Source organism: Cricetulus griseus, chromosome 2 (assembly GCF_003668045.3).
Source record: "Cricetulus griseus strain 17A/GY chromosome 2, alternate assembly CriGri-PICRH-1.0, whole genome shotgun sequence".
Lineage (NCBI taxonomy): Eukaryota > Metazoa > Chordata > Mammalia > Rodentia > Cricetidae > Cricetulus > Cricetulus griseus.
This window is the reverse complement of record NC_048595.1, coordinates 444,510,288-444,538,058: the sequence shown is the minus strand read 5'-3', so window position 1 is coordinate 444,538,058 and position 27,771 is coordinate 444,510,288. Positions and strand designations below refer to the sequence as shown.

The 27,771-nt window shown below is 53.4% G+C and overlaps 1 protein-coding gene across 17 annotated transcripts in view; it reads left to right on the top strand.

The window, feature by feature from the left end:
- Kif1a (kinesin family member 1A) overlaps positions 1–27,771 on the top strand; it is a 64,036-nt gene that overhangs the window by 26,442 nt on the left and 9,823 nt on the right. For 8 of the 17 annotated variants that reach the window (XM_035439292.1, XM_035439291.1, XM_035439290.1 and 5 more), the window contains 17 exons: positions 1,075–1,255; positions 1,326–1,398; positions 1,565–1,658; positions 2,539–2,687; positions 3,024–3,202; positions 5,006–5,143; positions 10,841–10,959; positions 12,320–12,405; positions 13,282–13,420; positions 13,519–13,687; positions 13,854–13,944; positions 14,320–14,438; positions 15,161–15,216; positions 15,932–16,040; positions 16,457–16,523; positions 16,622–16,706; positions 18,900–19,005. In XM_035439292.1, the coding sequence (XP_035295183.1) occupies positions 1,075–1,255; positions 1,326–1,398; positions 1,565–1,658; positions 2,539–2,687; positions 3,024–3,202; positions 5,006–5,143; positions 10,841–10,959; positions 12,320–12,405; positions 13,282–13,420; positions 13,519–13,687; positions 13,854–13,944; positions 14,320–14,438; positions 15,161–15,216; positions 15,932–16,040; positions 16,457–16,523; positions 16,622–16,706; positions 18,900–19,005 (1,960 nt within the window). Of the gene's footprint in view, positions 1–1,074; positions 1,256–1,325; positions 1,399–1,564; positions 1,659–2,538; positions 2,688–3,023; positions 3,203–5,005; positions 5,144–5,973; positions 6,238–10,840; positions 10,960–12,319; positions 12,406–13,281; positions 13,421–13,518; positions 13,688–13,853; positions 13,945–14,319; positions 14,439–15,160; positions 15,217–15,931; positions 16,041–16,456; positions 16,524–16,621; positions 16,707–18,899; positions 19,006–21,189; positions 21,217–27,771 lie in introns of all 17 variants that reach the window. The other 9 variants (XM_035439289.1, XM_035439284.1, XM_035439286.1 and 6 more) reach the window with 4 other exon arrangements.

The window sequence follows — 27,771 nt, the reverse complement described above, 5'->3', positions numbered from 1 at the left end:
GGGGTCTTCGCAGTAACACAGTATTTACTCTCGCAGCTTTATACACTGTCCTCTCAAGGTCTGCCTGTGAGGGGTTTAACACACACACACACACACACACACACACACACACACACACACACACATATATATATATATATATATATATGCCTGACCTCTCAGAACTTTACTTTGAAATCTGTTGGAAAGCCTCTGTAACTACATAACTCTAATGATTCACCCAGCTGCAAAATCAGCATCACTTGGGCAATGCTAAAACCTGCTGCTAGCTTGAGGGGTAACTAGGCCTGCTTGGATCGTGGCTGCGGTGGCCACTGAGTGTCTGGATGATTGGACACAGGGAAGTACTTACTGAGACAGCTTGTGTACACAGCTTTCTTGGCTCTAACTTGTAAATGTGCTTCTTTTCAAAACCCCCAAGGTTTTCAAATCTTTTTCTGCGATGGTGACTGCTCCCCATTCTTACTGTAAACCTGGCCAAAGCAGCTGCTAAAGCCCCTGCCATGGCTACCTGGATGCTATGCGGCCTTGGAATTTCTTCCGCTAAATTAAACTAACACTTTGACATTCGGCCTCTCACACAGTCTTAGCACATGAGCAAAACATAGCCGTGGTTTTTGTTTTGTTTTGTTTGGCCAGAACATAAATAATTTTCCTCTAGCCCAAGTCCTAATGGATCTCTCTTTCTCATCTGGAGCCTCATGAGCTGTCTTTACAGCTGCTTTCTAATCAGTGTTGGAACCCTTTGCACTTCTGCCAGAATTAAGCTCTCCTTACAGCATCCTAGGGTTTCTATAGCCTGTATCTCTAAACTTTACCAAATCCCTTCTACAAAACCTAAGACACATAGTCAAGGGGCTGGATTTGGGAGACAGCAAAGGGACTCATTCCAAGGAGAAAGATGATTTTGGAGCTAGGGTTTGGGGGTGCTGGATGGTCTTCCCGAGGTAGGTGATGCTGGGATACCCAGGCAAATGAAGTGCCTGTACCCTTTCTCTTTTCTTCTTCTCCCACCCCTTGAGGGTACCTGAAAATCACAGGTACCCCAAGCCTGGTTTTGCCTCCATCTCCCAGGAAACCGCATTATCATGGGAAAGAGCCACGTGTTCCGCTTTAACCACCCTGAGCAGGCCCGCCAAGAGCGTGAGCGAACACCCTGTGCAGAGACGCCTGCTGAGCCAGTGGACTGGGCCTTCGCCCAGCGTGAGCTGCTGGAGAAGCAGGGCATTGACATGAAGCAGGAGATGGAGCAGAGGTGAGGCCTAGCGCCAGCTGCCTGCCCGCCGAGTCTGATGGCCTTGTGTTCACCTGATGTTCTCTTGCAGGCTTCAGGAGCTGGAGGACCAGTACCGGCGGGAACGCGAAGAGGCCACATACCTGCTGGAGCAGCAGAGGCTGGTGAGGATACCCACCGAGCTTCCCAGACCCTCTATGCCCTAGCACACTTGGACAGTGGACCTCTGCTCCCTCTGGCCACCCTCTCTGCTGCCCGGGCCCCCCTCTTGCTCTCCAGTGGGCTGGGGTGAGGCTGTCTCCATCTCTCAGGCCCTGCCTATCTCTTCAGGATTATGAGAGTAAGCTGGAGGCCCTACAGAAGCAGATGGACTCCAGGTACTACCCAGAGGTGAATGAGGAGGAGGAAGAGCCAGAGGATGAAGGTAAGGACTCAAGGACTCAAGAAGATGGCTTGTGAACTGAAAGAGCAGGTCCCAGGTGGCTCGCAGGAAGTCAACTGGTCTGAACTGTTGCCCTGGGAGATAAACCTCCTTAATTCTGGATACTGTTGTACGGACAGGATTTAGGAGGCTGTACTGAAGCAAGTGACCACACATCTCTCTCACACACAGGCACACGCTTGCTAATGGGAATGGGCCAGGACCACAGGTGCTGGCAAGGGTTCTCTTTGTTCACTGTGTGGTATGTAGAGACCACCAAAGACCTGGTTCACTTTGCACCTCATCTGAGGGTTCCCTTTTTTCAAGAGGGCCCCATGAACAGAGGGCATGTGGGCCTCCGCTCTGCCCTTGCTCTCCCAAGAGTGCTCTTCCCCACTGGCAGTCCTGCCAGGCAGATGACATGGTGACAATGGTGACATGGATCCTGAGTTGCTTTGACTTTCAGCCAATTAGGGAAGCTCATCTGGGGAGCCCAATTAATCTTTGGGTGACCTGGGGCATTTCCACAACACTTGATTGGCTGGTCTCTCTGCTGGGGTCTCCTTTCTCCACGCCAAGAGGGTTTAGTATGAAATCAGGAATGAGAGCATGGGGCCTCCAGCCCAGCATGGTAGGGGCTGACCAGAGTCTGTATCTGGGGAGAGAGGGCCAGAAGCCAGCAAGTCTTCCATGTTAGCCTTTAACATTGACCTCTGGTTACAGTGACTGCAAAGGGGCTACAGACCAGCTGCAGTGTGGCCTGGGCCCAGCGTCCACTCAGCTAGTCCTTTGGCCTTGCCAAGCCATCTTGATCCTTTGGAGCTCAGGTTGTGGTAGGCTATATTGTGGCTTTCTTTGATGACCCACATGGCTTCTCCCACAGTCCAGTGGACCGAGCGGGAGTGTGAGCTGGCACTCTGGGCCTTCCGGAAATGGAAGTGGTACCAGTTCACTTCTCTACGGGACCTGCTGTGGGGCAATGCCATCTTCCTGAAGGAGGCCAACGCCATCAGTGTGGAGCTAAAGAAGAAGGTGGGACCCATCAGAGGGGTTTCCCCATGAGTTCTGGGCTAGTTCTGGGCCCTAGAGCTGACTGGGCCCTTGCCTGAATGAGGTATCCAGTGTGGGAGGTTGAAGGAAGCACTGGGGGTGGCTGGAACTGATCTCTTGCTGGCTCTGTTTGGGAGTCAACAGCAGTGGTGGGGACGGGGTGAGGGGTGTCAGGCATTTTTTTCAGTGATAGCTTGAACGGTTTGGTGAACTATGGAATATAGAGCTGAGATCTCGGGGGTGTGGGGAGAAGCCCCCTGGGAACCTGGCTTCCACTCAGCAAGGCGTGGGTGAACGGTCATCTTCTGCCCTTTCCAGGTCCAGTTCCAGTTCGTCCTCCTCACAGACACCCTCTACTCCCCACTGCCGCCAGACCTACTGCCTCCAGAAGCCGCCAAAGACCGAGAGACACGCCCCTTCCCTCGAACCATTGTGGCAGTGGAGGTGCAGGATCAGAAGAACGGGGCCACCCACTACTGGACGCTAGAGAAGCTCAGGTACAGCTGGTGGGCACTGAGGTGGAGGTAGACGGGGTCCTCCCCGGGGACAGAGACAGACTGGGTTCTGCTTCACAACAATGCCAGTGTGCCTCCTGGTGTCACGTTTTGTCTGCTTCTGAAGGAGCACTTAGGCAGTAGAAGGGACTGGAAGGTGGCTCAGTGTCTCCAGCAAGGCCTGTGCCAAGGGCCTCAGAGACAGGGGTGCCCTGGATTCTCTACTCTGCATGCCTGAAGGAAATTTTCTCCTCAGCCCCCAGAAGGCTGAGGGCCTGGGCAGGTGGAAGGGCATCTGTAGTGTCCCGCCATCGCTGAGGTTTTTCCATTGCTTGTGTGTTGTGAGAATGCTTCTGCCTCCTTGGTCTCCTCCTCTAGATCATGCCAAGTCTTCGTGTGTAAAGGTGACTAGGTAATGGCACAGACGTCTGCCATGAGAAGAGTAGAATGTACTCACAGCCCTGGAAATATGAGGCACAAACCTGCAGGGCCATGACTGGGCACCAGAGCAGGCCAGGAGTAGGAAAGCCAGAGTGTTCCTTGGACTTCTGAGGAAAATGTGGGACAACTGGTCTCTATGGACCAGCTCCCTGGAATGAGGCCAGACTTGGTAAAGGGGTCTTCCTAGTTTCCTACTGTCCTGGGGGCAGACAGAACATGGGTCAGGTGTGTGAGAGTTTAGCATGAGGAGAGGTGGGTGTGGACTTGGGGTCTGTTGTTTTGTATGCAGAAGGCAAGCTCACCAATGAGTTGCTAGCTATCTCTAGGGAGTAGCTAGATCAGAAGTTCTCAACCTGTGTGTGGGTCATGAACTCTTGGGGATGAATAACCCTTTCATAGGGGTCACCTAAGAACTCTGAAAAACACAGGGATTTACATTATGACTCATAACAGTAGAAAAATTACAGTTATGAAGTAGCAATAAAAATAATTTTATGGTTGGGGTCACCACAACATGAGGAACTGTATTAAAAGGGTCACAGCATTACGAAGGTTGAGAACCACTGAGCTAGATAGAGAGGGCTCTTCTCGGTTAGCCAGGCCTCCTGAAGATGGCAAATGTGGACAGCAAAACATGACTAATAGGCAACCCTTTTCTTGTTAAATCTGTGTGTGCCCACAGGCTCTCTGTCCTCCTGTGCCCTCCTAGGAAGTTAGGTTGAATATAACACCATCAGTAGTGGACACTTAACCCTCTAGAAGTCAAACTGAGCCCTAGAGAGCACAATCTCATTTTCTTCCTCCTAAATTTTGTCCTACCTCAGGGGTGAGATTTAAAACTACTTTGTCTTGTTGGGCAGTGGTGGTGTACCCCTGTAATCCCAGCACTGGGAAAGCAGAGGCAGGTGGATCTCTGAGTTCAAGGCCAGCCTGGTCTACAGAGTGAGTTCCAGGACAACCAAGGCTACACAGAGAAACCCTGTCTTGAAAAACAAAACAACAAAACAAAAATTTGTCTTCTCCATCCCTTTCTCTGCCTCCCTTGAGCTCACTACAAGAGCCTTCAGGGCTATGATACCAGTCCCGTTTCTGAGTTGCTGTAGTTCTCTGTTCAGCTCACCTTTGCTGTCACTGGGGAAGACTAGGGAGGCATTTGTGGTGAACTGCCTTCTCACTTACACGGTTGCTGTGGATGCTGACTTCTGAGGACCACAGAGGGGTTACTAGCTGGCAGACCTCTGAGCCTGTGACCCTGACAGGATGATGGTGATAGAGCCATGCTGGGTCTGATGCCCTAGGAGGAATGGAGAGCCAGGCTACCTATGGGCACTGGTCTGAGCCTCCATGGTCTTTGAACCCCAACAGACAGCGCCTGGACCTGATGCGGGAGATGTATGACAGGGCCGCAGAGGTGCCCTCCAGCGTCGTCGAGGACTGTGACAACGTGGTGACCGGCGGGGACCCCTTCTATGACCGTTTCCCCTGGTTCCGGCTGGTGGGCAGGTGGGTACCTCCTCCCTGTCCTTGCAGAGAAAGACAGAGAGAGAGAGAGAGAGAGAGAGAGAGAGAGAGAGAGCAGACACAGAGACAGAGACAGAGACAGAGACAGAGAGACACACAGAGAGAGAGGGCAGTGGAGTCAGAGCCTAGACCCTGAACTGTCCTGGCCTGAAGTCAAGAAGGGGCATATTCCACACTTGTTCTTACCTCAGTCATCCCTCATCATGCATCTGCATGCCCAGCTGTTTTAGGAGACCCGGGTGCCATCTTGTCACTACTGCCTACACCTATTGTGATACTTGTCCGTGTGTGTCCGTGTGTGTGTGTGTGTGTGTGTGTGTGTGTGTGTGTGTGTGTGTGTGTGTGTGTGTGTGTGTTGTCCAAGCACCCAGGGGCCTAAAGGCATTCTAGGTCACTGGTGTTTTGGGGGTGGGAACACAGAGGCAAGTTTAGAGACTACCAGCTCCTTCCTTGTTTTCCAATCTGGTGTCTGTACCTAGTCTCCGACCCCCCATGTTATCTGAGGAGATCCTCAAAGAGCTTTGGCTATGGCCAGTGTGGACCCTCGTTGTCACTCATACCTGCTGCTGGTGATTTCCAGAGCCTTCTACTGACCATGGATTCTGTTGTTGTTAGTCTGGGGTGTTTTGTTTTGTTTTCTCTTCCCAGCCCAGAGATTGGGTGTATTTTTTGTTCCTTGTCTTTTAAGGCAGCTTTCTTGATGGTTGGTGTTTGGTTTTAAACAGAAGTCCTCCTTGTCCCGCCCCGCCCCGCCCCACCTTCCCCGGAGTAGCTGGTGTTAACTTCTTTCTGTCTTGTCGTACTAACCTCAGTTCAGTCATCTCTGGCTGCAACAGCTACCCTCTTCTCAACACATGCATGAGCGAGCGCATGGCTGCTCTCACCCCCTCCCCCACCTTCTCAAGCCCCGACTCCGACACCACCGAGCCTGCCGAGGAGCAGAGCGTGGGGGAGGAGGAGGAGGAGGAGGAGGAGGAGGAGGAGGACCTGGAGGACGACGTCTTTCCGGAGCACACGCTGTGCGACGGCCGGGACCCGTTTTACGACCGGCCCCCCCTGTTCAGTTTAGTAGGAAGGTTGGTGAGGTTGAGGCACGCATGCCGGGGAGGAGCCAGCTCTTTTGCACAGGAGCACTGCTGTGGTATAATCCGGCATCGGGGCAGACACCGGACCCTCTGGGCCATGCAGGCTAGGGCTAGCCTCTGAGGGGCTGAGAGAGCCAGGTTCCCCTCGTGTCTTCACAGTGGGAGATGGATGCTCTGGCTCAGCAGGGAAGTCTGGAGCCAGTGGCAGGAGAGATTGGGGCTTGGAGCATGCAACTACAGCCAAGAGCTCCTGGTACCCACTCTGAATGGCTGGGATAGTTCCTGTAGTGACCCTAGGAAATGACCAAGACTCCATGACTCCCTGTGCAGGGCTCGAGGGACATTTAAGAGGGGAAGAAAGATGTCCTCAGGCAGGATTCCCCAAACCCTTGTCTTGGGAATCGGCTTGGTTCAGCTGAAGTGGCTTCTGCTTATGCCACTGTTGTCCAAAGAAAAGGTACCCTATGCGTTCAGTGCCGCTGTTCTGAGAGCAGGACTATGAGCCACCCAGGGCAGGGGAGGAAGGACCTCACCTACCTGCCTTAATTTTGTAGAGCCTGGCAGGTGAGAATAGCTCCAAGCCCCTGACCTCCCAGGCCAGCCTGATGAATGGGCACATGCCCTTTACTGAGAATCCCACCCCCATCCCCTGGCCGCTTAATTCCTGGGATAGGTGTGAGAGAGAGGCTGGGGATGGGGAAATGGGATACAGGAAACCGGGTCTAGCTGCTGGCTGCAGCAATGAGCCAAATAACTTCTGAAATGCTAGGGTTTGTAATCTACCTGCTTGGAACAGCAACAGTCTTAGTAGCATCCTCTCCTGGAGTTTAAGATTGCTTCTCGGACAACGGGAGTTTCAGAACTCTTGACCTTGGAGCACAAGTCCTTATAGACTATGAACTTTCAATGGAGTTCCTTCCTTTCTTCCTTGAATGGAGGCGATGGTGTGAGAGCCCCTCTCCCTCTTGGAAGGTAGCAAGTTCCATATCACTGGCCAGGATCTTTGATTAGTGTTCCTAACTCTCAGTGGCTGGCAGTAGCTGTGGTGAGCTAGCCAGCTGGACACAAATGGGTAGCCTCTCCCTCCGAGACACCCTGGGTCTGGACTTCCACCCTGCTGGGCCTGAGCAAGAGGTGCAGATAGCAGACCAGCTCTGCACAGGCATCTCCCAACAAGCCTTGAGCTATAGTACCAGACCTCCCATGCCTGCTGGGCCCTGGGAGTGGTTCCGGGTGTCAGGTAGGCAAGGGGTCAGGAGACAATGACATGAGGAGAAATGGGGTGTGGGCTCTGCAGTCTCATGAAAAGAGCTGGGTCCTTCCAACCTTGTTTTCCCTCTTGTGGATTTGAGATTTTACAAAAGGACCAAACTTAGCAAAAGTCATCCATGAGAGGCCTGGCCCCCTGTATTGTGGGGTGCTCTGTGCAAGGCTTCATTTGGCAACATCCTGACCTTTTTGGTTTGGCAAGAATTGGCTTCTCCGCACAGCAGCTATGCAGGCCCAGCCCTGAGGAGGGCGCCACCTTGGTTTTCCTTTTATCCTCTGGTAGCTGCTGGCTCTCTCTCCAAAGCTTAAGCAAAATTGGGGTACCCACTCTTGTCCCCTCTGGAAAGGCTTCCCTGGGTCCCAGCATGCGTTTCTGCACCTCACCAATCTGTGGTTAGCGCTGCCTCCTCCCTCCTGCCTCGCCACGTGCTGCTCTGCCCATTGTGCCCCCCTCTCCTCTTCCGGGTATTTTAGTCTGCTTCAAGGCGCTCTGGATCCTGGGCAGTTGTCTCATGGCCGTTACCAGGGCCCCTCCTCACATCCAGGGTCTCTGATGGTTAGATGTCAGGTGGCCTGGGGATGTGGGTGAGTTAGCTGAAGTGAGCCTAGAGGCTCCCATTTCCTAGTTAGTGAACATTCAGAAGATGGGGACAGGGAGGCAGGCACTCAGAGAGGAGGGAGGTCTGGGGGAGGATCTGAGGAGGGTACCAGATGGGTAAATGTGGACCCAGCAAGAGGCTGCACTTGATAGCTCCGTGCTAGGCCTCCTTATCTGGCCCAGTGTGGCTGTGACAGTGTTCTTCTGGCCTTGAGAGCAGCCGGGTGTTGGCTGGTGTGGCTTGCCAAGCTTGGCAAGGGCTGTGTGGCTGTGTTGTGACCCTGCAGTGGCTTACACTGTCTTGTTGTTTCTGGTGTCCAGAGAACAGGTAAGATGAAGGCTGGAGTCTATTGGCCCCCTGAGCAGGTGTGCCCTCATCTCCCAGGTTTGCTGGCTGAATGAGTTCTACTCAGAGTGGGGCACAAAAGTCTTCCAGATTCAGCTTGTGGCCCCTTCAAAACCTTGGGAGGCAGTCCTGGCCCAGAAGTATCTTCTAGATGAATGACTTCACCACAGTGCCAAGTGGACTGAGTTGGTCATATAGATCACGTAGAGAAGGGGGGTGGGGGATGGGGAAGTGAGCATTGCATTCTTTTTGTCTTCTGCAACATCTGACCCCACAGCTATAGCTAGACCCACAGTTCCCATTTGCCCTGTGCAGGGATCGTGAGGATCCAGGGGCTTTAGCCACAAATGGGTCTCTTTCAGTGCATAACCCCAGCCTCCAGTGAGAGATTCGGGTTAGGGTCAGTGTTAGATGTGGGACACATCGTTCCTACAGTTTGGATGTGGGCCATGGCAGCCTGAATTTCCCCTGTCTGATGGGAGGACGTTCTAAAAGATGGAGATACAAGATTTATTTGTGATTAGTTGCACTGACAAGCAATGAGCAGCAGGGCTGAGAGCTAACTAAGGGAAACTAGTTAGCAGGACCCATCCTAGTTCTGGCCCTTGCTGCCACCCCTGGTTTCTGCCTAATATTTTTGTGCATCAGTTTCTTCCCTTGTGAAATGAGCCTGAGTGTTATATTCCACCAGCTGTGATGGGCCATGCTAGACTCTGGACTCTTTACATCCGTAAGAGAGGAGAACACAGCTAGCTAACTCGAGGGGTACCACTGTTAGGACAAGGTTGATAAACCACCTTCCAGGCATTGGGGAGCATTCACCGTTCCAGGATATGTATTTCTTCTTTTGGTCCTGTAGTCTCTGGGGTGGTCCCACTTTACAATAGGCCCTGTAGGGAGCCTGAATGGCTGCCTGCTGAAGTCTTACCATATGACTTAGGTATAGACTTGCTCTGGGTACTTCTCCAGAACCCCTAGTTCTGGACAGTGGGGAAGGGTCAAGAAGTGAGTGTGTAAGATCTCTGAGTTTCCCTATGGGTGCTCACAGAACTGGGGGTATCTCCATAGTGCCAATAGGGTACATCTGGATAGCCCAGAACCTGGACTCTATTGATTCCAAGCAAGCTCTGTGACACTGCCTCCTGAGCCCTCTAGAGAGGTAACCAAGGGGGTGAGGGCCTTGGGAAGGCAGAGACAGGTTTCATTTGGGCTCAGAGGCCCTGAACAGCCATCACAGGGCCTTCACCTGGCCCCAGTGTGGTATGCCCTCACAGTCCTCTGTGGGCTCTCTATATTCTTTCCATAGCAATTCCCCAACTGGAATTGAACCTTGAACAAAGGGGTTTGGCTAGCGCTTTTCCTGAGAGGACCCTCTGCTAAGGAAAGTCCTGGGGCGGTCACCCACAGGGACACTAAGGTCTCTTGAGGGAGCTGCCTCCCAATGAGGCCTGACTTTGAAGGCTTTGCCATAACAACTTGCTGAAGCTCTGCCATATATTAAAAGCACAGAAAACCGGAGAGTCTACAAATTCTCAAAGTCAGAAGATGGAGCCCAGAGAATGGAAATGGGCTGTTGCCGTGAGAGTAGACAGATAGCAGGGACCCATTGGCCCCTGTGGGAGGTTGAACATGGGGGCTGTAAGGTGGGGCTGGCCCTTAGGACTTAGATGATTCTGTGAGGAGCTTGGGCACCATTGAGGGTGTGGGGACTTCAATGTGACAGGGACACATAGAAGGGACAGTGGGAGAGGCAGGGTGACAGAGAGGCCAACTGAGGGATCACCAGCAAGGAGGTATTGACTTGAAGGGGCATCAGGGCCGGGCCTAGGCTTCTGAGTGATGCGCACACACTCTGAGTTGCACTTACCCTGAGAAGGGCGACACTTAGGGGCCGGTTGTGTCTGACCTCCAGGTAAGCTGATAGGACACAGGTGTTTGTTTGTTAATAGAGCTCCATGGAGGAGTTGCTTGATGGAGCCCAAGGGGAAGTAGGGATCCATACTCTTAAACGTTGAGGCTTGCTAGCCTGTCCTGGTTCATCCCAGGTCCTCCAGCCCTTGAAGCAGGCTGAAACCCGCTCTTCAGCTGTTCTCAGACAGCCATGTCCAGGCTGAGCTGGGTTGTGCCCTCCATGCACTGAGGCCCACTCCTCCCTCTCTGTACCTCCACCTCCTGTCTCCCCTGAGCCCTGAAAACCCTCCTCCCACCCCCACCCCACCCCCACCCCCTTGCCTGTTCCCAGCCCTCCTCACTGCCCTGGCTGTCTCGCCGCTTTGCTCTGCTTTGCAGCTTCATGTTGTGTGTGAGCCGGCCTTGGTGTCACTGCTGTAGCTCAAAGCACACCCTGAGGGCCACCTGTGACTATGGCTCTGCTCCTGCAGGGCCTTCGTATACCTGAGCAACCTGCTGTACCCTGTGCCCCTGGTGCACCGCGTGGCCATCGTCAGCGAGAAGGGAGAGGTGAAAGGCTTCCTCCGTGTGGCGGTGCAGGCTATCTCAGGTGTGTGTGGCTCTGAGTCCCTTGGGGGGGGGGGCTTGCCTCTGTAGGCAAAGGTGGGAGGAAGAATATTGTGCAGGAGCCAGTATGAAGCTCGCCTTACCCTGGACGTCCCGGCCTCCCCGTGGCCAACATGAAACTTACCCCCTTCCCAGGCAGGTAGGCGGGTGGGGCTTGAAGGAAAAGTCTCCTGTGCTGAGCCCTTGGCTCTGGCCTCCTAGGCTGGCCTGGACTAGATAGGAGCATCTCAGCCATGCGGGTGCAGCCCAGGATGTCTGAAACTACTCTCCTACTCTGGCTTGGAGTCCCCACCTATCACACACTTAGGGTGGACCCAGAGATTGCCTTGCTGCCTCCAAGAGACATGGACTGCCTGTTACCCCCCCTCCCCTCCCCCCGCTTTCTCCATAGTCAAGGGAACCTGTAGACTGTTAGTGCTTGCCCAGTGCCGGTCCAGAGGTCCCATCTAGCAAGGAGAGCCAGGAGTGGGTGGATTATGAGCTGGTAGAAGAGCCCAGACTTCAATACCACCCAGGCCACACTGCTGGAAAGTGAATGTTACTGAGATGTCTTCACTAAGGGGTGTGTCTCTGGCACTGAGGCAGGTTGTATGTTCCTCCCAGGCAGTTCACACCTCAGCTCATCTGAATGAGACAGTCAAGGGGGGCTGCTCGTGGCAATGGGAGTGGAGGCCTAGAGGGTGGGTGATTCATCTGGGGAGTCAGTGACGAGGCTGGCTCAGGGCCCTAGAGACCCAGGCCCCAGTGCACAGATCTCTATAGCTGTGACAGGGTGGCTTTAACTTAACCATCTAGCTTCTCAGGAAGAGAGGCTATGATGAAGTCTGACCTGGGGTCCCCAGATCGTATATGAAGACACTGGATCTTACTGTATTTGGAGTCACAACTAATATTTCCCTACCTGTGGCAATGGAAGAAAGGAACTTAGGAAACACAATCTAGTCACCCCTGCCCTGCCCTGTGGCCATGGGTTGGGGTCAGCTCATCCACTGAGTCCCACTGGGACTAGCCCTGGCTATCAGACTTTGTTAGCTGACTAGGTGGTAGCAGAGGAGTCGTCGCATGCTGGAGGTGACATGGTAGGGCCCATGGGCTCTCAAGAGGGTGGTGGAGGGGATCAAGATGGGTTCTCCCCGAACACCTGGTACAGGTCAGACAGTGTAGGGCTTATGGCTCATGATGCATGGGTCTTGACAAGGACATCCCTCTGGGTCTTGACAATGACAGAGCTGCAGGTGGTGATGCTGGCTGCAGTTAAGAATTTGGTCACCTGGGGCCATTTGGCCTGGCTCTGTCCACTATGGAAAACAAGTTGGCCAATCACTTGCTCATTCCTCTTGCAGCTGATGAAGAGGCTCCGGATTATGGCTCCGGTGTCCGTCAGTCAGGGACTGCTAAAATCTCCTTTGACGACCAGCATTTTGAAAAGGTACTATGAAGGCTTGCCTTGTATACTGAGGAACCCTTCCACTGAACCCTAGGCTCTAAGAGCCAGCTCTGGCAGGGCCCCGTGGGCTTGGAGTCTTTTCTTTTCCCCCCTCTCTCCCTGAGCACTGTGCCTGTCCCATCCCTTGCTGTCTAAAACACACAATGTCCCTTCCCCAGTTTGTCAGTACCCTCTTGGTCCAACCATCTTCCTGAGTCTCATACAGCAAGGCCTAGAGCTGGTGAGTAGAGGCAGCTTTTAGAACAGGCACCCCCATTCTCTCCTTTCTTGGGTTAGCTGTTCTCGGGGTTCCCATAGCATACTGTTTTTTCTACCACCCTTCTTCCTGCCTTCCCCCAGTCCTGTGAGAATGAGCACAGCCCCATTGTGGCCACCCTCTGACCCACACAGAAAGGACTATCTGAGGAGACAGTGGAGGGATTGATCCCACGCAGTGCCCCTCCCTAGATGGCCTTAATTTAGCTATCTGGTTCAAGATCTCAGTCTGAGGATGTCCAAGATGGAGCAGTCTGCCTGTGGCCTGCCTCAGGAAGTTCCCTGGTGCCCTGGGGGTACAACTGAAGGCCAGGAATGGTTCCTGGTTTCCCTTCACTATGTCTCTGGCACTGAGGCAGGTTGTGTGTTCCTCCCAGACAGTTCACACCTCAGCTCATCTGAACGAGACAGTCAAAGGGGGCTGCTCGTGGCAATGGGAGTGGAGGCCTAGAGGGTGGGTGATTCATCTGGGGGGTCAGTGACGAGGCTGGCTCAGGGCCCTAGAGACCCAGGCCCCAGTGCACAGATCTCTACAGCTGTGACAGGGTGGCTTTAACTTAACCATCTAGCTTCCCGGCTTTCTCTAACTCTATGTCTTCACAGTTCCAGTCTGAGTCCTGCCCTGTGGTAGGGATGTCCCGCTCAGGGACCTCCCAGGAGGAGCTGCGCATTGTAGAAGGCCAGGGTCAGGGTGCCGACTCCGGGCCTTCAGCTGATGAGGTCAACAACAACACCTGCTCAGGTAGGTGCAGCCCCACTGTATGGGACACGGATTTGTGGGAGCAGGGCTTGAAGAGCACAGAATCTAGAGTAGAGGCTCCATCGCTCTGCTCCCAACAGCTGTGACTCCTGAAGGCCTCCTAGATAGCCCTGAGAAGACTGCCCTGGATGGGCCTCTGGACACAGCCCTGGACCACCTCCGTCTGGGCAGCACCTTCACCTTCCGTGTAACAGTCCTGCAGGCATCCAGTATCTCTGCCGAATATGCCGACATCTTCTGCCAGTTCAAGTGAGCCTGTTGTCTGTTCCCTGGGCTGCTGGGAAGTAGGGTGCTCTCCTGAGGGAGGTGCAACCACGTAGGCTGTGCTGGGGGCCATGGAGGTCACGTGATGCCCAGTGAGGCCACAGGCCCTTACTGCAAGTCCTCACCCCAACTTCCTCTTCTTGATCTGCAGCTTTATTCACCGCCATGATGAGGCTTTCTCCACTGAGCCCCTGAAGAACACTGGCAGGGGACCCCCTCTTGGCTTCTACCATGTCCAAAATGTAGGTCCTAGCCCTTATCCTCCAACACCCAAGGACCTTCTACAAGGCTAAGAGTGTTTTTCCCTTCCCATACATTCTTTCTCCTCTGAGCTAACTGTTCTGGGAGCTGTCTGGCACCAGGTTATAGACCCTCCAGTGCCATGTGGGGATGCTGACATTACAGCTAGGTAGCAGGGGGATCTGTGCTGTTTAAAATTGGAGCCTAGGGTCAGAATAGAGCTCCTGAAAACTGCTCACAGTGATCCTTGAGCAGACACAGACTCAGAACCTCCAGGGATGTCATGGCTGGAACTGATGCTGAGGGCAGGGCCTATAGTGCTGCGTTTTCTTGGGCACTTTGAGATACGATTCACGCCTTCCTTCTTTCCCTTCTAGATTGCGGTAGAGGTGACCAAGTCCTTCATCGAGTACATCAAGAGCCAGCCCATTGTATTTGAGGTCTTCGGCCACTACCAGCAGCACCCATTCCCACCTCTTTGCAAGGATGTGCTCAGGTCATCTGCCTAGGTCACCCAAGTGTCCCTGTCTCCAGGCTACAGAGCCCATGTACCTGATGCCCTCTCGTTAGCTGTCCGGGATGTTAGAGCATAGCCCAGCCCGTCCCTTTGGAACTGGGTTCTTAAGGACCATTGCTGTCAGAGCCTGGACCATCAACCAAGCTTGGGAAGCATCCAGGGCATAACCAGCTTTTGCTGCCCACTGGCCACTTCCAGGAAGGGAACATCTGTCCAACTCTCTCATTCTTTGGGGGGAGGGAGCAGAGGGAAGTCTCAAGAGGCTGGGATGTGAGGTTAAGGTACCTATAAGCCATCTCACCCTGGGTCCAGGAGGTGGGATGGGAATGCCAGCCACCCCAAGGACTGGAGATGCGTTGATAAGCCTTTGTTCCTCTCCAGCTCCATCCATCTCTCTTCAACAGAGTAGACCTCACAGCTGAGCGATAACCAGGCTGTGGGAACAAAAGAGGGAGGCAACTGAGATTATTTGGGGCACTGAGACTCTGGGACCTCATGGAGCCTTTGGGATGGTGTCTATGACCCTAAGAGTTCCTCCTTTCATATCTAAGCATGTACAGAGACCTGGGATCTCCCTGAGTCTGACAGGACAGGGAAATAAGGGACACATGAATGCACTTCTGATCAGCCCACCCTGCCCTGGGCTGCCCCAGGACTCACAGATACCAGCTAGGTCTGCTCACTCTGCCTTTCCTCCACAGCCCCCTGAGGCCCTCACGTCGCCACTTCCCCCGGGTCATGCCGCTGTCCAAGCCAGGTAGGTGAGGTTCTCCTGAATCCAGTGGGGAAGCTACTCCATGGGTGCAAGTGTGTTTGGACCTGCTGCGAATGTAATGGTCTTTCAAGGTGCAGATGGCATAGCAGATGCCGTCTGTTCTGTGGAATGTGTAGATTTTGGCTTTGTGCTCTGTTGTTCAGCACTGTCCACAAGGGAGACATTTAGACCCAGTGACAGGTAGTATGAAGAGCACTCAGCACTAGTAGAGGAAGGGCCCTGTGGACAGACATGGTTGGACCCCGGAATGTGTGTGTGTGTGTGGGGGGGGTGGTGTGGGCAGAAGCCGTCGGGAGGTAGACATATTAGAGAGCCAGCAGGAAGAGGTGTGGATGCTGGCAAGACATACTTGGACTGATTCATTTTGCTGTGGCCAAGTGTAGCTCAGACCAGGCAGAGGGGTCCTGTGCATGTGATAGGACACTGAGCAGTGCCTCTGCTGCCCTCATGGTGGAGTCTCAAGCCACCACCCTCATACCCAGCTGTGTGAAGCCACGCACTCCTACTTGGGAGCGTTCAGTGGCCACACACCTGAGACCAGTGCCATGTTTCTCATGCCTGACTGTGCAGGTCTAGGTGTGACCTGGGCATGGGTACGCCAGTCAGGCGCCTCTGTTTGGGCAAGTTGTTGTCTATGCAGTTTTGTTGCCCTCTCCTTGAGTAACCCCTTCACAACCTTGTTTTCTCATCTTCCTAGTGCCTGCCACTAAGCTCAGTACGATGACACGGCCTTCCCCAGGTCCCTGCCACTGCAAGTATGACCTGCTGGTCTACTTCGAGATCTGCGAGCTGGAAGCCAATGGCGAGTGAGTGGTACCCAGAGTGCCCATGTGGGGCACCAGCTTGGGGTCCAAGAGTCTGATTAAAGAGGAGAAGGGCACTGGGAATGGTGTTCTCAGAGCAGCTGAGAGTCCACAGTGACTGACATGGGAAAGGAGGGTCAGGGGACTCTGAGCCCATGTCAGCGGAGGCCTGGGACCAGGTCCCAGTCTTGAGGCATGGAGCACAGAAGCCACGACATATCCATACCCAGGTCATTGGTGTAATTTCTGACTTGTAGTGTAGGATGGAAAATACAAGAACTGTTGTAGAGAGCCAGCCCAGAAGGACCTGGTCAATGATCCCGTTTTCAGCTCTACTGACCCTGGGGCCAGGATTTGTGTTATGGCGGGGGTGGGGGGGGAGGAGGGGGTTTGCATCTCACCATCACCGTCTTTTCCAGTTACATCCCCGCTGTGGTAGATCACCGAGGCGGTATGCCATGCATGGGGACCTTCCTTCTCCACCAGGTGGGAAGCCTTACCTGCCTTCCTCTAGCCTTGCCCCACCCTGAAATCCCTTGTATCCTCAGTGTCACCTGACTATTCCCCCTCCTGGCATGTGGCAGGGCATCCAGAGACGGATCACCGTGACGCTGTTGCATGAGACAGGAAGCCACATCCGCTGGAAGGAAGTTCGAGAGCTGGTTGTGGGTGCGTAGAGCAGGCAGGGGTTATCTCAAGAGTGGGCTATTTTGGACAAACCCCTGGGTTCTAACTACGGTTCTGCCCTGTGCTGTGTGACTCTGGCTAGGTCACGAAGCCTTTCTGTGCCTCAGCCCATTGCCTGAAAGGGAGAACCCTGGGTCTGTGTTATAGCCCCAAGTTTCTACCTAATCTGTGTTGCCCTTCCCATGTCTTTGAAACAGTAACCACAACTAAATGGTTAAGACAACAGAAGACTACCAGGTGTCACAGTTCTGGAAATCAGTGTGCCAGCAACAAGCATGCTGTCTGGGGCACTGCAGGGTCCTTCTCTGCTTTGCCTGGTCTAGGGAGGTGGCTATAGTCCCGAGTGTCCTTAGCTTGTGGAAGACTACTGCAGTCCTCGGCTTTACAGGGCAGGCTCCATGCATTTCGATGGCATCAGACATGTGACAGTAGGGCTCCCACACTCACTCCAGGACAACTTCAGCTTGGCTAGTAACACTGCTGGGCTACGCGGTCGGGACTCCAGCACACCTTGTTAGGAAGGGCAAGAACACTGTCTTTCTCTGTGACCTCCTCTGTTGAACTCTGCTTTACTAAGCTGTCCTCCAGACTTTCATTTGGCGACGTGGGTAGATATCCATCCCAGGACGTAGCTCCTCTACCCTGCAGCTGAGACATATCTATCTACCCTGCAGCTGAGACATATCTATCTAGAAGCTCCTCCCCAGTCCTGGGTAGGCAGGATCTCAGAACCGAAGTCCTTAGACTGACCCATCGTCCTGTGTCCCCACATACAGGTCTGTGAATGGTTGGTCTAGGTACCAGGATGGACACTTGTGTTTTACAAGTTTTTTGTCAGGGATCAGAAAAGGCATGAAACCAGGGGTCAGAGTGTCCTATGGGGAAAGTCCAAACTGAACCAATTCCAAGACTGAGGTCAGGTCTAGCACCTGGCTTTCAAACCAAGCTATCTCTGGAATGGGGCCAGCCTGCCTATGCTGTCATCCAGTGGTGTCCCACCCACTATGTCCCCCCTCTCAGATGGGCAGCCCAGAATGCCTTAAATCTCACCTTCTTCTCCTCTTCTAAAAATGCAGATACCAAAAGCTGCTGATTTTGGGGTGGCAATGGGGACCTAACAGAAGTAGGGGAGATACTGCTGGGAACACTGAGTCCATTGAGGTTATAGCTGCCCCCCAGTCTAGAATCCCTTCCTGGAAGGCATAGGTCGTTTAGGCTCTGTGAAGTGGACATTGTGCAGAGGGACGAGCAAAATGGAGGAAAGACAAGAGACCCTGGTGGCCATGAGCTCCATATAGGTGGCCCTGTGACGGATATAGATGACACTAGCTCAGTCCCCACCTCCATCTTGTGTCCTGCCCAAGTATGCCATCAGACCCTCAGGCAGAGAGCTCTATGGAGGCCCGTTCCCTAGGGCTGAGTATCTGCTCTGGGCAGGCTCTCCTTGCCCTGAACTCCTCCTTGTCATGGTATCCCAAGCACTGGAGAGTCTAGCATCAGGAAAGGACTGGCTGAAAAACCCCAAATTGCCTCCTCCTAGAATCCTCATGCTGCAGAGCTTCAGGGAACCCGGCAGGACTGCCCAGAATGTGCAGAGGAAGAGAGGGAAGCTGGCCACTCTGTTGCCAGAGCAGAGGACTTGTGAGCCATCTGCCTGCTTCCTTTAAATGAGCCGGAAGCTGCTTCCAAGTTGAGGAATTATGAGATGAAGTGTCTGCCTCACAGACAGACAGATGGACTCCTAGGCCCAGAAGACTGGCTAGTGCACGAAGAGCATACACATGGACAATGCTACTTTCCCCTTCATTATTGTTGTTTTAGGTGTAAAATGGAGTAGGCTCTCCCCTCATCTGGCTTAGGTCTCCTTGTAGCACAGGTGGAAAGCGCTGAGCTCACTAAGCTGGGCAGCTGAGATCCACCAGGAAGGAAGTGTGATTAGAGTTGAAGAATAGAATGCAGCCCTCTGCTGGAAGGAGACAGGAGGGAGACACTGGCCATGGCACAGGAGCCCCCAGGTCCCCATCAGCCTCCCTGCCCACCCTAGTGTCTTTTACTGCCTGGCCAACAGTCAGATAGGGAATGCACCTGCCACCTTGGCTTCCGTGCAGAGGCCTCAGCATACCTGGACAGCCAGCCTTCCTGGGCAATGACACACAGCCGCCGCCCTTCCCACAGGTCGCATCAGAAACACTCCAGAAACCGACGAATCTCTGATTGACCCCAACATCTTGTCCCTCAACATCCTGTCATCAGGATATGTTCACCCAGCTCAGGACGACCGGTGAGTCACAGAAGGGTGGGAGGACCATGACTCCTGCTGACCAGCCCCCACATGGGTCACCTGCCAGCCTGCCATGGTCTCACTGACCCAGCCACTCATGCCGTGGCCAGCTCCAGGCCTACACCCTCTTTCTGACACCTAGAGGGACAGAGCAGTGAGTGGTGGCTTGTGGCCTCTAAGTCTCTCTGCTCCCTTGATTCCATGTTCCCCATGTCTGGTTTACACATTCATATCATCCTATCACCTGATGAGGGCCAGCGTGGGCTGAGTCCTGTCCCTGGGAGTTGGTGGGTGGATGGTTGCTGACATGGGGTGGGAGACTACCACAGTGTGGTTTCTGAGGACCACACTGCTATGGACAGGTCTGAAGCCTCTGACAGGGATCCCGGGGATGGGTGGGGAGCAAGGAGGCTGTCCGGAGTCCACAGAGTTGGCAGCTTGAACAGAGGCGTGACCGTGGGTCACCACTTAACACACACTTCTCATCACTTTCCAAGCTCCAGAGAGTCCCAACTCCCATTTCACTTGAACAGTAGAGTGATGGACCCCTGAGATGTTCTTGGCAGCCCTGAGGGTTTTGCTGAGGTGCATGGGTATGACAGAGGTCACACAAAGGCTGCCAAGGGCCAGAGTCATCCTGTGAGGGTGGATGCCCAACTGGACAAAATTGCCTGGGACACAGTCTTCCAAAGATTTGTGGATGTTTGGCAGGGGTTGAGCCCCAGCCTGGTTCTTCCTCAGTGACTCAGCCTGACCCAGTGCCAAGGAACCAAGAGCTGACCCAGGAGCTATAGATGAGACTATCTGTGGCAAAACATTTTTTGAGGGTGTGACACCCTTGGAGAGGCGCAGGAGGATCATACCACTGTGAGGGGTTGTATGGACCCAGAGTCCTGGGAGTGGCCTGGGTTCTTCCAGCTCCTGGGTCCAGAGCTCCACTTCTGATGGCCCTGAGGAGGGACCAGAAGAGGTCCTCCCCAAAGTACCACAGACAGCTTCAGTGGGGAGCCAGGGCTGGGCAGCAGTGGAGAGAGTGGACAGGACAGGACAGGACAGAAACTAGGGTGTACACATGTGGGTCTGGTCCCCACCCTGCACTTCTGGAGGTATTTTCTTGGGAAGACGGCACTGTGAGGGATAGGCTGGAGCTCATATTGGGGAGTAGGAGGGGAGCCAGACTATGACATGAGCTGGGACCTAGAGCTTCCTCTGGTCTTCCTTCTCCTCTTGTTCTGCAAATGCACCCTACTGAGGCAGAGGGCCTTATGACTCCTAATATAGTATAGGCTCCTAAGCCTAAGCATGGGAGTGAAGGGCCCGAGAGGGAGGAGCAGGAGCTGGTAGGGCCTGTCCGCCACTGAGTGCTAAGAGGTGCTTTGGGGTCTGGGAGTAACTTAACCCCCGTGACCTCTGACCACCCACTGCAAGACATTCTGGGAGCCAAGGGGGAGGGATGGGACCAAGAGGTCAGTGGGTAAGTGGGAGCCTTCTAGGCCTCCCTTTCTAGCTGTCTCCTTGTACTGAAGACCTTGTTGCTGGTGTCTTCTTGTCATTCACTCCCCTATCAGCCCAGCTGTCTTTGACCCTGGCTAGGCAGAGGACAACTAGGAGGCCAAGACTCATTGTCCCTCAGCTGACAGAACTTTGGTTAAACAGCCTCAGCCCTGGCTCTGGACTGACTAGCTTCCATCCTATTCCCCTTCCAACCCCACACCTAGGATGGAGGCCCTGGATACCAGAAGGGAAGACAGATGAGGCCCCTCGCTTGGCTCCTGCCCTTGCTGTTCCCGCTGGTGCAACCCCAGCCCTCCCTACCCCAGAAAAGCCTCAGGCACGCTCCTTAGCCCATGACCTCCCTCCCCCAGGGCCCACTGGGCCAGCTTCCTGTTCCCTGGACATGGCTGACATCCTAGGAGACTTTGATGGCCAGGCTGCTCAGAGACCAGCCACCATACAGAGGCTGAGGCTTGGGCCTGGTCTAGCTCTGCCCAGGGCCTCAGGCTACCATGCGCTTTGCCATACCTGGGCCTCTCCCTGCTCCATGGTCCCTGCTTTGCAGCCCCCAGCCCTGAATGGGTCTGCCAGCCTCAGGCGGCTGCCCCCGTTGCCGCTTGCTGCTGCTAACCTGCTGTCCCGCTGCCCACCTGCAGCCTTCACTAACGTGTGGTTGTTTGTGTTTTGCAGGCAGTTTCTTGATTCGGACATACCTAGGTACCATTTCTGTCCCTTGGTTTGATTTCAGCCTCTTACCTTCCCTCCTCCTTCCCTGGTCACCTACACAACCCTAAACTTTTAATTTCTAGCTTTTTCAACTCATAACCTTGCTCACCGTTCCTTCCTGTTTCTCCCTCCTTTTAATTTCATTTCCTTGGAGTAGCGTTCTGGTTTTATTTTTATTTTCCTGCCCCAGCCCCACATTCCTGGCTGAGTCTCTCCTGCCTCCTCCAGCCTTCACTCCTGATTTCGGCTGCTTTTGTAGTTTTCTGCCTCTGTAGACACTGGCCGGCCTCCTGCTCCTCCCACCCCAGCCTTGCCTTCTATGCCAACCTCTAGCCTGGCCACAGCAGGTGCAGATATCTCCTGCATGTAGGCTGGACAACCCGGCTGCTGGGCTGCACCAGCTCACAAGGGCCAGCCACTTCCTGCAAGGGGCCATAGCAGGCAGAGCCTGGAGCATGGGGAAGGGGCAGACAGGACCCACTGCCAGGAGACTCTGAGCTCCCATGTGCTCTACAGCTGCCCAGGAGCCCTTTCTAGAACAAGTCAGCAAGAGGGACATCACTCTAGCCTCACTACTCCAGCCATGGCCTCGGCCTTGGCTTTTGGAAGTGGCAGGCACTAACTCCATGAGAAGGCCAACAAACAGGCTTTTGAATGTGGCTTGTGCCCATTTGAGACTCACTTATGGGTGCTGAGTCCTGGTGGGGAGATTGCTGAGGCTTCTTTTTACCTGGCTGGAGGAAGTCCCTGAACACACTGGCCTGTGTTGGGACTCAGTGATCACTAGGAAAGGACAACCTCCAGGTCTTGAGTCCTCACTGGGTCCAGGAAAAACTTTGGGCTGTTCTGAATGGAAGACCAAGGCATCACCTTCTGGGCACTTGCAGGACGGTGACCAGAGTTTCCTGGTGGTTATCTGTCCTGTGGATCAGCTTTCTTAAAGTCATGAACACTTGAACCTTTAAGCTGCACCACCCATGTAGGGTCTAGGTTGCATCCTTGGCGGGTCATGGTTGTAATGGTCAGTGCAGATAGTGTTCATTTGCCGTCTTGCCTGGGTACATGGGAGTGAGGGCCCCAGAAGGAGGCTCCATAGGGTTATGAAGCTGTGTTTCTCTGAAGCATATTCCCTGGGCCATAGGTGTGGGACACATCTGAGTTATTGACCAGATCTTTTTTACATGATACTATGGGCCATGAGCCGAGTGGACACTCCCTGGGGACCTGGGACTAAATGAGGCAGAAAACTCATCAAGAGACAACTCAAGTCGTGGCCACACTCAAGCAGGGGACATATCCCTGTCAAGCCTGAGCATTTCTCCCTACCAAGATCAGCTAGGTGGGCTCACTGGAGGAGGTGGCATTGGGCTGGCTCTGGAGGCAAGTCTCTGCTGAGACCCCATAGACCTGGGCTTCCGTCTGCTGGTGGTCTCTGCGTTTGAGAGGTCTTTTAAACTGGACAAGATAGCTCCAGCTACAAACATCTAGTGCCTCCATGGGGCTTCTGGGTGAGCAAAGAGACCCTGGCACCATGCAGAGGAGGGAGCTGGCAGCTTCATCTTTGTTGGTCCTTCCTCAGCCCACAAGTTTCATGAGCTCCTGCTTATGCTCTGGGGTTTGACCTTCCTGGAATGGTCCCTCCCATTTATTCTGAAAATAAATGTGTTAGTAACAGGACTGGGGCTTGAGAGAGAAGGAAGGGAGGGAGGGAGGGAGAGAAAAAGGAAGGGAGAAAGGAAGGAAGGAAGGAAGGAAGGAAGGAAGGAAGGAAGGAAGTCCTTAGTCTGGAACTTTAGCTTCCTCCCAAATCCAGTTCTACAGGACGGGGACCCATTGTAGTGGCCAGTGACGCCATCATGGTCATGAATGGGAGGAGTCTTATCCCATGTGACCCAGGAACCACACAGCTGAGCTAGACCTAACTAAAGAGGGACATGTACGTGTCAGAACTTTCTGGAGGTTACTTCTTCCCTGAGGATGGAGAGTCATGATAGCGGCTGGCTGTGATGAATTAGCTGATTCATGCAAATGTCTCAGTTCATACCGAACATGAAGTCTCCCACTATTGTCACTGACAGTGGCATTTGATATAAAAATGCAGAGCTCCTGAGAAAATTTGTGGTTTTTATCCTAACCACTGAGGGATGAAACCAAGACACTGTGGGCCACACACAGGGACTCTGTGAAAGTTGTGGAGTGTTAGCATGGGTATTTATGACTTAGCCACATTTTAAAAGACAATCTGACCTTACGCCCATCCTGTGCTCCTTCCAATGGCTTCATACCCTGCCTGCCCTGAGTTATGGGGTTCTCCTGGATGAGCATAAGGGGCAACAGATCCTTTAAAGCCAGGCCCTTCTGCAGCGTCCACAAGAAGTAGAGAAGCAGCTGGATCTTGGCTCTCTTCATCTACCTGGCTTCAGAACTCATTTTTATTTTTCTAATGCTCCAAGAGTTCTCTAGCCTCCTGAGGAAGGCCAGACGCAGGGTCTCATGGAAGCCTATTTCCTGTATATCTCCCTTAATACATTTGTGAATAGCATTAACTGTTTCAGGCATCCCTCCAGTGCTGTGAGCTGCATCTGACTTGACATTAGGAACTGTAGGTCCAGAGACCCAAAGCCTATTGGGTCTTCATTGACCCCATCCCCACTGCAGCTGCTAACTGAGCAGGCTTTGTCCTTGCCTTGAGCCCCTGGAGTGGGGTGAGTGGGGGGAGAGCGTAACAAGGAGCTTTGCATCAGGACCTGTCTCCTGAACCTCCTTGATGAGGGGTGGGCCCAATGGAGAGATAGCGCCAGGAAGGAGGAGTTCAACCAGGCTGAGACTAGAAAGGGATCCATGAATACAAGAGGACAGTCAGGGGCAACTGACCAGGATTTCCCTAAAGGGAGGTCTGGCCAGGGTCCTCCTCCTCCAAGGATAGTGACTTCAGACAGCCTGGTGGTGTGGACCGGGGAGTCATGGGTACAGAAGCCATTACCAGCTCTGGCTGCCTCTACTGGGCTATCTATCGCCCCAGTACTTACCAGATAGACCTTGAATTGAGTCACACTCTGCTCTTCTGGGTTCCTAACATTCCTATGGTCTGTGTATCAGGGAGAAGCTCTCTGCAAATGTGCACCCCCCCAATCTGGCCTGCTTGTCACCCCAGCTCCTCAGCCCATATCCTTGACAAGCTCCCTGCTCAGCAACACCCTCCTTTAGGCAGCCCCTCACCTGCTTATCTCAGATCTTCCCTTTCCCTGTCTTGATCTGGTGAATACGGCTTCCGGTTCTAACTTCGTAGTTCCCCCAAACTATGGGATGCTCGAAGGAACCCACAAGTGACCTTGAAGAGTGGGGAAAGTAAGCCAGGATGATCAGGATCCTGTCAGGGGTGGAGAGCCACCATTAACCTGCAGGGAGGGTTTGGAGTGTAGCTTGCTAAGGTGGCTGGTGCAGACTCCCAGGATGTTTTTGGTGGCAGCCACTCAGCCTGGTTGTGCTACTGTCCTGGGAGAGGGTCCAGCTGCATGTGGTCACCGTCAGTCCTGGGCAATCAGACCTGGAGCTGTGGGTGGGATTTGTGCTTGCCTGTGTGGGGTCACATCTAGACCTTTTACACAGGATCTCCCAGGTCAGCACTGGAGCAATTCCCCTATTCTCAGTTTGTCATGAGTCGTGACATTAAGTCCCCATGGGGAAAGGAACTGCCCTGGCTATAGTCTGGGGACTTGTGACAGATGTGAGGCTGTGAGGTGGCTTCCTTGGAGGACCTGGGCCTCCCCCTCTAGAAACATACTTCCCCAGGCATTCTGGGTTTTTGGCTGCAGTCTTAGGCCTGAAGTTTTGTGTTCAGATCCTCAGGAAACGCACTCTCATTGATGTGCACCTTGTTTGCCCTCTGTGACAGGGACACCTGCAAGATCTAAAAGTCAGAGTCAGTGTGGTTTAAATACACCTCCACAGCCATCAACAAAGAGTGACATTTATTTACATACTCTCATGGGAACACACGTGTTGTCATAACCCACAGGCTTATTCAGACAGCAAGAGCAAGAGGAAGTTTTTTTAAGGTTTTTTTTTGGATTACATCAGTTATTTTGAAACAGTCATCTTTGGTTATGGTGATCAACACCATGAGACATCAGTAGTAGGTTGAATAGACAAGCTGGATAGCTGTCCTTGCAGCAGTGCCTGTGCAAGCTCATGGCTTTGACTGTCTTGTGACAGTCACTTGCAGGCAGTTGTGATGAGAAGCCTCCCTCCATGGCCACCTGGCTTTATCCATTATTTGCTATAGTTGACACAAGGACTCCATTTTAATCTGACAGTGTGCTCTTTCCTTTCACAGCATCACAGACAGTAGGATCTGGTGCTCAGTAGGGCCTCATGTGTGCATGACCTGCCCTCTGGAGGCCAGGCAAGAAGCGCATCCACCTTCACAAGGACATAGGTGTATCGTTCTGGTCAGACTGGGAAAAGGCATGTTTCTAATTTACAAACCTGTGGTGGCATGGAGTCACCTGCCCAGGTCCCTGCAGCCTGTCCGCAGCACCCACTGTCCTGTCTGTGGGCAACCCTCATGTAGTGAGGGCAGTGCTCACCACGTGGGTCACCCTTGCTCAAGCACTATGCGTGCTGTATCACAGGCTGTCCTGTCTGTAAGCTTGCAAGGGCAGCTGTGTCCCCTTGGAGAGAAGAGAATCACATAGTAGGCCTCCTGGCGCCCCTCCAGGGCAAAGAAGCCAGTTGGAGCAGGACATTGCCTGGAGGTCCAAGCTACTGCATCCTTGGGCTCTGATTCTGGCTTTAGGAGGCTTGCTGGCCACCTTTGCCTTTTGAAGACCCTATGTTACCTGCCCAACTTTCTGAATGGTCAGATTAGCCATTTCTCATCTTTTCCATTGGACAGTGCTCCAGGAATGCCGTGTCTATAGGGAAGCCAAGGGAGTATGCACAATAGACATGGGCTCAGATGGCACCCTAGGGGTAACAGCCAGAGCAGTTGGTGGTGGGGCTGGGAGGGATTTCGCCTGCCCTAGGCCTGTTTCTTCAGCTGTGTTAGGAGGGTCTGCAAGATGATGGGGAGCAGAGCAGATCACAGAGACCATTTGGAGTCAGCTGAGGTTCTCCACTCACAGGAGACAGCAGCCAGAGTTTCTGACTCAGTGGTCACCCTAACAAGTTCCTGAGTGGTTCTGGTGTAGGCTCTCAGCTGTTTTGGACTGTTCTCATAGTGTATCTGAGAGTTGCTGCTCTATTTTCTGATACTCTAGGAAACTATCTGAGATTGGGTGGCTAAGAAAAGAGTGTTTGGACTCAAAGTTCTGGTCCACTGTGGGTTGAGGGTGGGGAGATTTGCATCTGGAGAAGGTCTCTTGCCTGTGGAGTTAGAAAGTGTGACAAGAAGCAGGAGGTGCATGCACGTGCTCTGCTTCCTCTTAGCTGTCAGAGCCCAGTCGTGGAGAACCCCTGGCAACCATATTTAGTTCCACTCACTCCTGGAGGCTGCATCTCTAGACACTGTCTTCCACCCTGCCGATGCCTCACAACAGGGCGTGCATTTTGACCCGGGAATGCTGGGGCACCCATCTCCAAGCCATTGGCTAACTGTCACCCTATAAGGAATGAGAGGTTGTGTGGAGGAGGTCCAGGCTTCCCCTGGGGTACCTGAACTCTATGTGGAGTGAGAGTCCACTGCACCTTCCCAGGGCCTCCCGATGGCTGTCGTCCTGGGCCTTCCTGTGTAGGCCACCTCAGCTTCTTTGAATTCTATTTTTCTACCTAGTTACTGATGATGGTAATAGATCATGGGTTCCATATAATGGCCTGCATGTTTGGTGGATCCCACAAAGGTGCAAGCCCCTCCGATTCTCCTATGCCACCCCCAGCTTGTCCACTCTTGGGCAGGGTGACATCCCTTAGCAGAGTCTTCAGGGACACTGGGAAGATCCAGACCCTCCATTCCTTGGGGCCCTCAGTCTGTGTCTCATGACCTAAGCCATGGCCGGTGGAGGATAGATAGAGGCTTGTCATAAGGCCTCATGTGTGCAGTCCCCCAAGACAGCAGATGACCTCCATGGCTAGGGACTGACCATCATTTGGAAGTGGCCTCATGTGTGTAGCCCCCCAGAGGACAGCAGATGACCTCCAAGGCGAGGGACTGACCATCATTTGGAAGTGACTTGCAAGAAGCTTCATGGCTGTGTTGATTTTGAAGCCTGTTCTGGTTGGCCATCTGGCCACTGGAAGATGGGGCAATGTGTGAAAAGGCCAGTCCTGCTACCGAAAATGGTCCAAATGGAGTCATACCTGCCACAAATAGGCATCTGCCAGTCAGGCCTTCAGAGATATTCCAGTTTGCTGGGGTTTGCAGTGTCCTCCACCAATACACTCAAAGGCCACAGTTTTGTTTTCTCTCACCTGGGTCTGGGCTAGAACCACTTTAGGCTAGCTGGCAGAGCCCTCTCTATTTCCAGGAGCACCCCAGATAAGCTTGAAGACCACAACTAACCTGGCCAGACTCATTCCTCTAGATGTTTCACGCAGGGCTGAGAGGCA